Source organism: Amia ocellicauda, chromosome 1 (assembly GCF_036373705.1).
Source record: "Amia ocellicauda isolate fAmiCal2 chromosome 1, fAmiCal2.hap1, whole genome shotgun sequence".
NCBI classification, from domain to species: Eukaryota; Metazoa; Chordata; class Actinopteri; order Amiiformes; family Amiidae; genus Amia; species Amia ocellicauda.
The window spans coordinates 5810347-5822416 of NC_089850.1; the positions used below are offsets into that span (position 1 = coordinate 5810347).

A 12070-nucleotide genomic window follows, 5' to 3' on the forward strand; every position below is an offset into this window, starting at 1 on the left:
TTCAGACCTCAGTCCCTGTCTTCCTCTGTCGGCTACATACTGATCGGGGTCGTAAACCACAGAGAGGGTGTTATTTAAAAAAAACACCCAGGGATATTACATTTTAAATCTGCAAAAAAATCCCTATGGTAAACAATCCCCAAGGTGTGGGAATTTGTTAGTCCTTTAGGTTAACATTCTTTACAATGCCAAAAACAACAACATGCACAGTGGGAGATGATTGTGTTTACACCATTGAGGGCCGGGGTGTTAAAAGTATCTGCTTCATTATAGCAACACTTAATTTCAGACTTTCTCTCTGGGAAAACACAGCACTGCAGGTCAAAGCTGTCCTAATGCTGACAGCAGGAGTCACAGACAGTGAATTAATTGCAGTGAGCAAGGAAGGTTTCCCTCTGAAACAATGTGCGTTTCTCCCGGCACTAACCAGAAGAATACGCAAAGAATGACAAAGTAAGGGGGGTTCAGGGGATCACTGATCTTAAATTCAGTAAACCTTAGATAATTCCCTTATGTGTTCTTTCAATTTTTAGGCTTGCACCATGTTTAAATTGTAACTATAACACAGGTGAATAGTTTACATGTTAAATCAATCTCCTGTAATTACTATAAAAAAAACTGTTGCATTAATCTTTAAAGCTCAGTATAATGTCTGTAGTTGTGATTTTCTGGAACAAGATTATCATGACAATACTTTTGCAATTTTTCATCAGAGGCACCAAACAGTTACAAAAGTCTACAGTCACGTGATAAAGTCAGACAAAGGATAATCCATCAGCACTGTTTGAACTCATCAGAATTAGTTTGAATCCTATTTTTAATTTGACTTTACTTACTTGTTGTTGTTTTTTTTAGATTTAGTTTTGTTTTTATTAACACTGGAAACTCAAAAGAGTATTTCTAATTCGATGACAATTCAGTCAAACAATGAATTAGTATGATAGCCATTGGACACACATTTTTCAACCAAAAGTGTATCTGGTCCTTTTAGAGAAGCCTCAGCTTTCTAAAAGGATGGTCAATTATTACATAGTTTCCACTGTCAGGCTCGACTGGACCCGAGTTGACACAAATACAACCGAATCTGACTTCGCTCGAGTTCAAGGGCAGCACAAAGTTTTCTGAAAAAATAGCCTTTCCAAACAAATGATTTCATTGGGTCAACGGGGTCAAACTGTGGCACACAGCAGGGAGTAGCCAGGATGAAGATATACAAGACAATGGATCCCCCCCGCTGGTGCTTTAACAGCACACCTGTGTGGAAAACACTTACAAGACAGGAAATGGAAGCGGCTCCTCTCAAAATCACTTCTCTATGCTATGCCTTTAATTGGTTTCTGATATTTTAATTCAGGGGTGTTTTTAGAGTTTGAAGAGGCTAGGGGCTTAGCCCAGACACAGACCCACCACACCCCAATCGCAAAATACAGCTAAATACATTACTGACAAATTGCATGTTTTGGAAGAACACTTTATTCCGTTTCAGTAACAACTCCTGTATCTACTCTTTTCTGTTAATGCACACCATACTCTTTGTCTTTCCTGGTGTCTCCATCATATTGTACTAATTGTTGTCTGTCTCTGTGTCTTTCCTGGTGTCTCCATCTATTTGTTGTCTGTGTCAGAAAGAAACAAGGAATAGTACAATATGATGGAGACAACAGGAAAGACAGAGAAAGACAACAAATAGTACAATATGATGGAGACAAAAGGAAAGAGAGAGACAGACAACAAATAGATGGAGACACCAGGAAAGACACAGAGACAGACAACAAATAGTACAATATGATAGACACACAAGGAAAGAGACACAGAGTCTGTGCTAATTTGCTCACAAATACAAATTGCTAGATTAAATTGGCTGATCAGTACAATGGTTGAATAGAATAGAAGTGTCTGAACTGAATGAAATCTCTCAATTTGGTATTTTTTCAATTGAGACTGAGATTATAGAGTTTGGAATCTAGCAGTCAACATGACTGCTATGGTCATTCTAGTAGATACAGAATTCCGGTTGTTCTAGTGTTAATGATAAAAAACAAAGAATACTCTGATTTTAAATATATACATATGTTTATATGAACACATTTTGTTACTAAAAGGAAACTGTTTAAGATTTAAACAAAACTTTCTTGTCGTTTGTGTGTACATACACTAACCAGCCAAGATATACAGTTATAGCTAGGTGGTTTATATAATGTTAGTAGGTTAATTGACTTGTTTCATGTTCTCCCAAAGAAATGCTTACTTAACCGTTGTTATGTTGAGCCCTAAGGTTAGCTAACTAGCAAACACAAACCCTGCACAAACCTGTAACCGCTAACTCTGTCTCTGCTGCTACACTTTGAGTTTCTGGCATCCTCAAACTCATACACTGCTACCGATTCCTGTTCTAAATGCTTGCATTTTCCTTGTTTCTATCTAAAAAGGAAGTTACGAATGTCCATTTTTTCCTGCTTTGTCTTATGCTGCTACTATTGACAGACGTTATGCTGAGCGATAACAGGGCATTCACAACTCTATCTGGACTGGCAGGTGCTTTGGCTGTACGTGTGTGTGTGTGTGTGTGTGTGTGTGTGTGTGTGTGTGTGTGTGTGTGTGTGGGTGTGGGGTGGGGGGGGTTGGTTGGGGTGGTCAGGGGAGGAGACGTGCGAAGTAAGCGGTGCATTCGTATCATTGCAAGACACGCAAGTAGACGTCTATATAATCGCACAGCACTGCCGTTATGGTAAATAACTGGAGTACACATATATTAATGGAATTGGATCAAAAGACCCGGGGCTAGTACAAAAAGACCCGGGGCTTAAGCCCCGGAAGCCCAGGCCTAACAACGCCACTGGTTTAATTCATCATTTCATTGCATGCATAAATGAAAGCAACAGCCTGCCCCAGTTCCCATTTTCCTGTCACTGTGTCTCCACAGTCTCTTGACGCCCCTGCACCCTACTGTTACTGGTCCACTGATTAAAACTGAGCACTGTGTGTATCAATGATGTGCTTTCATTTGACAGCTGAACATCAACACTGCAGTGAACAGTGCAAGAGTAAGAGGCTTGTCTGCAAACATACTGGAGCAGGTTAGGTTAAGACTGCATGTAACCATTCATGTTATGATTGTATTTAATTTCAATTCTCTACATTTTTAAAAATCTTTTTAATATAGTGGTTTTAAAGAATACATGTGATTCACAATCTGGGTGGACACTCCCCGCCCTATTTTGTGTCAAATCCTCTGTCTAGTACTGATTGTATTGGTTTTCATTTATTGTTAAAAGTCTCACCATGCCCACAAACTGCTAGGTAAACCTTGAAAGAAAAGAATCATGTTTCAGTCCAAAGTATATTATTTGTCCATTACAAGACTTGATTCAAGTCTTCAAAATCATGAAAGGCATCGACCACATCAAACCAGTAGAGCTTTTCCAGATCAGCATGGACACATGCACCCGGGGACACAAATGGAAATTGGGCTTCAAGGCATTCAAAATGGTAAACAGGAGACACTTCTTCACACAGAGAATCGTCACAATCTGGAACAAACTCCCCAGCGATGTCATTGAAACTGAAAATTTGGGAACATTTAAAAATCAGACTGGATAGGATCCTTGGATCACTCAGTTATTAAGGGACACCAAACAAGCATGATGGGTTGAATGGCCTCCTCTCGTTTGTAAACTTTCTTATGTTTCTTATATAAAGTATCATTCTCAAGTACAGGCATTCTTGGGAATTGGGGTCATTGTCTGCAGAAAATTCAAAGTTGAGAATTATAAAATACATGCATGGTTCTTTGTTTCAGGGCTTCAAATATGAACCATTGTATATGCTATACAATCAATGAAGTGGCAGTCAAATGTACAAAATTAATTCAATCAAATGGAATATTTACAGTTTTCTCTAGGCTTTCAAGAAACTGTCACACTATCTCAGCAATATATAAGTACTGTCACATTGGCTTTACAAAGTGTCCTTCTTTATACAGTGCTGTGTCTACAAACAGCAAATCTGAAACGGCTGGAGTACCTGAGGTAGTGCACATCTGTGATCTCCTTCATGCAGAGCCAGCAGAACTGGCAGGCACACACTGTGCAGTTCATGCGGTTACAGCTCCCATCGTTGGTTTTCATGATGTAAGCGCCGCACCTCGGGCAGGCCTTGATCTCCTCAACCTCTGTAACGAGACAGTCGTGTCAGGGTCAGGTGGCTAAATGTGTCATTAGTAGAAGATTAAAAGCAAATTTGGAGAGTGACACAAATGAAGAGGCTGAGATTGTTGACAAGGACAGCATTTTTGCAGAGAGCAGAGAGGAACTCAGATCATTAGGGGTAATTTGATTGTCTGCTGCAGAGCAAAAGTACCTCATGTGAGTCCCCAGCGGAGCATCCAGTAAAAGCATTGTCCACCAGAGTGCAGTGTGTCCTATAAGATGGACAGACTAGTCTGGAATTCCATGTCTGGCTAGGGTGTCAATATATGAAGTTACAAAATCCCATTGGAAAAGATGTTCATTAAAAGGAAGGAATGCAAAGGTACCAGATGTGCATCAGTATCTTTAGACCCAAAGAATGCATGAGCTGCTGGGTAACCAGCAGGATACATCCTTCTGATCTACAGTGCTTCAAGAGAGGCAAAACCATTCAAACTGTCCTTAAATCAACAACTTAAATGTGTCCATCACAAATTGTGTTTCATATCTCCGCATCTCTGCAGGGGTAAGTCATGAAACTGTAGCCCAGCAGAATACAGAAGGCAAGAACCAGGGCACAACTAAGTCTCTCCAGTTGATTCTCAGTTCTAGGTGTTAGATTATGACAGGCCGTGCTTATTGGAAGGAAGCAATAACTTTCGATAACAATGTGTGATTTCTATAGATACAAATGTTGCTATCACTAATTTCTTAGTAATTATTACTATCATAGTTCTTATATTGTTTTTAATCACCTAAATCAATTTTGTCATGCCTGGTCTGACCTTAGCTGTAATATAGCAAGGATTGTGATAGCAAAAGCAACAGTGTTTTTGTAGCTCTCAAAAGACACCCTAAAACGTGGGTTAGTCCTGTTGTCTGAAATCATTTATTGAAAATATATGGGATTTTTAAGTTCATTAAGTACCATTAGGAATTTCAGGAGCAAACCAGATGACCATAAATAATGAAGGGCATTACGCCTTTAACGATGTCTGTATTCATCCTTATTTTACAATTCAAATAGTAAAAACAATGCTAAATTTGCATTACAGAAATGTATGTCTGATAATATATGTAGATACAACAGGGAATAATGCTAAGCTCCCTGCTCTAGTGCAAACAAATGTTACATGTTACAATACATATATTCATTTTATTTTTCCACATCAGCCTTGATTTTTTCACTAGATTGGCACCCTGACACTTACATTTGTAAGATACTAAAAGTGGAAAAAGAGGAGGTGGGAATTACCGCTGCCCGGCTCCTCATTGAAGATGAAGAGCGTGGAGGAGTCAGTGTTGCCGGGCGTGTGGTGGGCTCTCTGGCGCCGGGCCTGGTCGCAGGTCTGGTTGGGGTGCCACAGCTGGCGGCAGTGGTAGCAGAACTCGGTGTCACAGCCCTCTCGGCCACAGCTGAGCTTGGGGCACTCGGCACAGCCGTACGCGATCACTGCATAGCTGAGCCACAGACAAACACCAAGGGAAACATGAACACACAACTGAAAGGTTGGTTAAAAAAGCACAAAAACAAAACAGCAATTGGTATTTTTGTGGTTGTTTTAATTTATGTTATGTGCAAAAAGTAGACACATTATAACAAATATGAGGATGCTAAATGGGTAAACAGAGTCTAGATTGTAAGTTAAGGTACATGATTGGCTCATCTTTCTAATTGTCTGTTAATAACCTATTTGTTTGAAGGCCAGATTGAGGTGATTGTTCATTTATATTTTATTTGTACATTTTGAATAACACATATCTACTCAGACCCCCTTGCTCACACGCCAGTAACACAAAACACTATTAACCACATAAGCACGATGGGCCAATTAGTGTAATCTGATTAATTATGCTTTTACATTATCAAAATAGGTCTGATTTGCTCAATTGGATTTTAAAGTTCAGCGTGTGTCAATAAACTACTACTACTACTACTACTATATTCCATAAATGAGAAGAACAAGATTTAGGGGCAAGTTTATGATTAGTAACTAACCATTTTGATTTTGGACATTTCTCATTGCATTCTGGGTAGCAACGATGTGGTTATTTGTCCCACAGGTTTGTGTAAATTGTAAATCCCATCTGTATTTTACAATGACTAACAAGTTAACAGGTTAGCCTTGTTGATGTGAGGTTTCATTGGCACATCTTAATCAGCTCTGCTCTCCACTTCTACTGTAGGTGAGATGTAGGCAGCTACCACATCCTGTGAAACATACGCTGTCAAGCTATCCACATATTTTGCACTGTAAATCTGCAGTGCAAACAGCAGAGCTATAGCATCAAAGGGAGGACAAATGGCTCAACCTAGTAACACGAAGAGCCCACAGCTGACCCATAAGCCATAAGAGTCTATGTTGTGCAAGATGACGAGGAAACCCTGGCCAAGTCTACCAAACCCCCGCTGGGCTCGGCTATTTGCACATTGCCCGATGGCAAATGCCCAGTCACAGTTGGCTATGACATTCAATCTCAAGCTGATCATTGTCTTGACTCATTGGCATGGCTTCTTATACAAGGGACTAAGATAAAAGGTTCTCATTTTCAAGGTAAATATTAAAACTATTACTGGAAAAAGTTTGAATATCAACAAATTTGACTCAGCAGAAAAACAGCAGACATTTACCGGCTGAAATGATAATGCAGCATTTAGACAGGTCAGGGGGTTTAAGAGAGGCAGATGTGGTTTGGAAGACCAACGTCAAGTTTCCATTTCTGTTTGGCGGATGTAACTGAGCTAGCTAGGCGGGGTTTACATTAATGGGTCTACTATCCACATTGCACTTCTATTTGATCATGTGCAGCTGAATCAAGCTTGTACTGCATTAAGGGCCATATTCATAAAACTTTCACATCTTGTTAAGTCTACCACACCTGTTTCAAATTATGGAAAACAAACACCCAATGGTACTAAATAAAAAAATGAAGCCTTTCATTTGCTTTTGGTAACAGAAATTAGCACTCAGAAAGTGTTTGTGTCTATGTTTTACTTTAAAACATCAAACATGATCTTATTTGCCCTTTCTTAACTACTGCTCTCACAGAAGGTCTCCAACCTTTCAGGATAAAATATTTTCAACAGAGCATAATGACCCTTTAAAATGGCTATATTGCATCTATAAAAAGGTGAATGTCTTCTGGTTGTAGCCTTTAACAGCGGGACTGTAATGAAGAAATATATTCATATTTACATACATTTAATTAAAATTGTATCTCCATAACAGCTAAGCTGCTTTGGTGCACAAAAGTGGGATAAAATTATGTTTATATGTATATATGGATCCCAAGAGATGAGAAAAGATGGGAAAATAAAATAATCTTTGCAGGCGTGACATGGAAAAGAGAAGCTGTAGATCGAAGCAAGTGGAAATATCTTGAGGAGGCTGTTACCCAGCAGTGGATCAGAATATGTATTATATATACTATAATTAATATTTGTAAAATAATGTACTAATAATTGGACTAACTGCTGGGAAGAAACACGCTGATAAATAATTTTGGTTAGTTTTGTCATTTTGTTTCTAAATGGAAAGGGTCTGTTGTTGAGTGAGAGTCTGTTATAAATTAAAGTTTAGCATCTGTTTACACTTTGCCATCCTGTCGCCCCGACCCCAGCTGACACCATGCCCTGGACCTGCTCCCCCACCGATCAGCAGGACAGGTGAGACAGACCACTGCCCTCGCTGGTGCCACAGAGCAGTGGGAGGATTTTGGAGGAAAGCAATCTTTAATCCAGTGAAGTACATTTTTACCAACATGGTCTGACATCAGTAGCTGAGCCAAAAAACAGCTTTTGGTGTGGCCCATCAATGCCAGTCTAATTACTGGGGCCATAATTCCTTCTTAAGCTTGACCCATATCCTTGAATTTAAGAGTACAGGTTTTAAATACAAACCAAAAGCTTTTCTACTTTTTTTTTATAAGGAAAATCATAATGCTGCAAAAATCGAAATACATTCCTTAGCAGTGGTTTTTAAAACAGCACCCTGAAATAATTATGAAACACTGCAACTTTGTTGTGTTCTGGGTAGAAAAACACAGGTGTGAAGTTAACCAAGTGGTAGCAATCATATGTAATCAGACCTAAGTATGTCACTTATTTTAAACTTCAACAAATGTCTCCACCTTATTTAGCTAAAGCCCTGTTTTAATGTTTATTTAAAGATACAAATGTGAAAAGCATGTGTGTTTGTTGCTTTTCTGTAGAAATGACTTTTTTGTTTCTGTGTTTTTCCTTTTCCTTTCCATTATCAGTTGTGAGGCCTGCAGGGGCATGCAGCCTACAGGAATCCTTTCAGAAGGCAAATGACAATATAAGCAGATACAGGTAGCAAGAGTTAATAGAAGAAAAAAGGGGACAACTCAGATTTGATATACTATTCCTGAGAAGCTCTGGGCAGGACTTACTCACATCTGTTCACCTTAATAGCATGAGGGGGGCGAGGACAAGAATAATCCCTTTAACTGTATTTTACAGGCTTGGACATCAAGTAAACAAAACAGATTCTGACACCAGTATGAATAATTGATATATACACTGATCAGCCATAGCATTATGACCACCTGCCTAATATTGTGTAGGTCCACCTTTTGCCGCCAAAACAGCCCTGACCCGTCGAGGCATGGACTCCACTAGACCTCTGAAGGTGTGCTGTGGTACCATCTGGCACCAAGATGTTAGCAGCAGATCCTTTAAGTCCTGTAATTTGCGAGGTGGGGCCTCCATGGATCGGACTTGTTTGTCCAGCACATCCCACAGATGCTAGATTGGGTTGAGATCTAGAGAATTTGGAGGCCAAGTCAACACCTTGAACTCGTGATTCATCAGACCAGGCCACCTTCTTCCATTGCTCTGTGGTCCAGTTCTGATGCTCACGTGCCCTTTGTAGGCGCTTTCGGCAGTGGACAGGGGTCAGCATGGACACCCTGACTGGTCTGCGGCTACGCAGCCCCATACGCAACAAACTGCGATGCACTGTGTGTTCTAACACCTTTCTATCGGAACCAGCATTAACTTTTCAGCAATTTGAGCTACAGTAGCTCGTCTGTTGGATCGGACCATACGGGCCAGCCTTCGCTCCCCACGTGCATCAATGAGCCTTGGCCACCCATGACCCTGTCACCGGTTCACCGCTTTTCCTTCCTTAGACCACTTTTGATAGGTACTGACCACTGCAGACCGGGAACACCTCACATAAGCTGCAGTTTTGGAGACCCAGTCGTCTAGCCATCACAATTTGGCCCTTGTCAAAGTCGCTCAGATCCTTACGCTTGCCCATTTTTCCTGCTTCTAACACATCAACTTTGAGGACAAAATGTTCACTTGCTGCCTAATATATCCCACCCACTGACAGGTGCCATGATAACGAGATTATCAGTGTTAGTCACTTCACCTGTCAGTGGACATAATGTTATGGCTGATCGGTGTACGTAATCTATGTGTAGCAGGGCTCATTGTGGAATACTTTGTGCAAAACTGTTAAACATTTAGAATCTATCTTCGAAAATGGTAGAGCGGGCAATTGATTTCCCATCCTCCACACTGTTGAAGTCACTTCCACTATAAATGTAGGTTTTCACAGATAACCGGGGTTGCATCCACAACCTATCATTATTTTTCAATCCAAGAATAAGACCCACAGGACCCACATGAACAAGGCTCAGGAAGCCTTACCCAAAACCATTGGTTTACAAGGATGTAAGACCTCAACACAGAACAGAAAATGTAATGAGAAGGGGCAGAGGGCCACCAGGGGCCCCTGCATACAGTCACAATGTCAATCTCAAGAGCAAGGACTAAACAGGTCATACTCAATTGAGTAAATATCAGGAGGGAGCAGACCAGAATACAGAAGCAATGCCAGCGGCCTAACAGAAGGGAGAGCCACTGCAGACAGACTGAAAGTCGGGGAAAAGACTAGATCCAGACCATTTGAGGTTCTTGCCGCAGCACAAATGTCAGTCAGTGGGGCCCCTTGTACAGAGCCCAGAAGCCACACCTGAGTGGAATGCGCTACCAAGTGCTCAGGCGCTGCCAGGCCCTCAGACTCGTAGGCCAAAGCAATAGCATCTACAACCCAGTGGGACAGGCATTGTGTATACAAGGCCTACCCTTGTGTCCTCGTCCCATGACACACAAATAATTGGTCCATGTGATGATCACCCCTGGTACAGTCCATATAACACCATAGGGCCCGGCCAGGACATAGTGAACATGAAACCCAATGGAACCCTGGAGCCATCAAGTGCAAAGCGAGCACGCAAAGGACGCACAACAAAGTGTGCAGCTCACTCACCCATTTCGAGGACACAATAGTCAGCATAATGACACAAACTTCAACTTAGACCAGTGAGCTAGCTCACAGCCCTGGGGTTGTGCTGACACCAGAGGGAGAGAGACCATGGCTCAGAAGGCCTACCGGGTGGAGCTGTGGTGGCTACCTCAAGCCCAAATCATAAATCTATAAGTAATATACCTGTCTAAAAAGGTGGGTTACACAGCGGCACTTTATAGATATATATGTAATATACATTTTTATACAGGATATATCAAATAATAATATGGTCTCGTCAAATTATTACAAAAGCTTATTATGAATAAAAATAGCTCAGCGTTTCAATTAAAAATACAAAATAGAATAAACCATTTCATTTTAAGGTGGTGAAAAAGGAGCTTTTTCTTGCACCAAAATATATATTCGTGTTACTCAAAAATCTGTGAAGGGCAAAAGACGCTGGGGTAGTTAAAGCAGGCAACAGGAGGGGTTGCCTAGCTACACCTCACAGGTCCTTATTGTATACACAAATTCTGACATGCTTGCGCTGTCCCCTCACCCCCTGTGAGTGTCAGTCTCTCCTTCAGATGACCGGGGTTGCATCTGCATCCTGTTTTTCTTGTACTTACTATATAAAATGCAATATATTTGATTGCCATCCTTACCTGTCACACATGATTAAAAGTTACCAGTGCGGCTCTCCTAACTGCTGACCCACGGCTTTGTATTCATGATGCTGTTATATAATAAAATGTAGTATTGATCTGCTACACTTGTCTAAACTGAAGTCTAAAACCCTAGCTGAAGTCAAAGACAGGTATTCCCCAGGCAGGGAGAGGGTTGTCAGCGATAATCCCTTAATCTTCCCACACCTAGTCGGCTTTCTGAATGGACAATTAAATGAATGAAAACATGGCTGTGCCATACACATCAAAACTATGTACAAATGTTTTATTATTACACATTTTATTATATACTCAATCTTATTATTAGGGCTGTTTCTTTGTTTTGATACTTTCAAAATGTATCTGCATTATTTAAAAGGATTTAATATACCACCAATCTATAACAACACCTACTGTTTTGACACAAATCACTAGATTGTGTTGTCTTCCAATGGGACAAGACATGTTTTTAATTATGAGTGTAAAATGTGCTTATTTGAGCAAAAATGCTTTATGACAGTATCTTTTGGCTGCCGTTCCAGCGGATGGCACAATCTGCAGATTTCTCTGCATATATTACATAATGTTACAATTCTTCACAGTGTTATATGGAGTTATTCTTTTCATTTTTAAAAGCTTGGTCCAAATGACCTATTACTCAATAGACAGAACTTCCTGTCCTAGACTGTGACGATGGTTCAGCTCACACCTACAATTACAAGCAGGTTTAGCTCTGTTAAATTTGTTCTAGAAATGTCCCAATAATAATAATTAAAAAAAATCTGTTTAATTCCTAATTATTTTATTTTTGGGTATATTTAATTATTTTGTTCTATCTTTTGCATTTCATTTTATATGTTACCCCACATTTTATTAAATTGAATGCATTACGTTTTCTTTAATCTTGTGTCATTTCGTATGTGTGACCCAATACAGG

General features: G+C 40.2%; 1 protein-coding gene across 1 annotated transcript in view; it reads right to left on the bottom strand.

Annotated features, from left to right (window-relative positions):
* The window catches only part of LOC136718453 (E3 ubiquitin-protein ligase RNF19A), a 39167-nt gene that overhangs the window by 9776 nt on the left and 17321 nt on the right, over positions 1–12070 (bottom strand). Inside the window, exons 4-5 of the mRNA XM_066696511.1 lie at positions 5443–5648; positions 4024–4171 (exon numbers count right to left, since the gene is read on the bottom strand). Of these exons, the coding sequence (XP_066552608.1) occupies positions 4024–4171; positions 5443–5648 (354 nt within the window). The remainder of the gene's footprint in view (positions 1–4023; positions 4172–5442; positions 5649–12070) is intronic.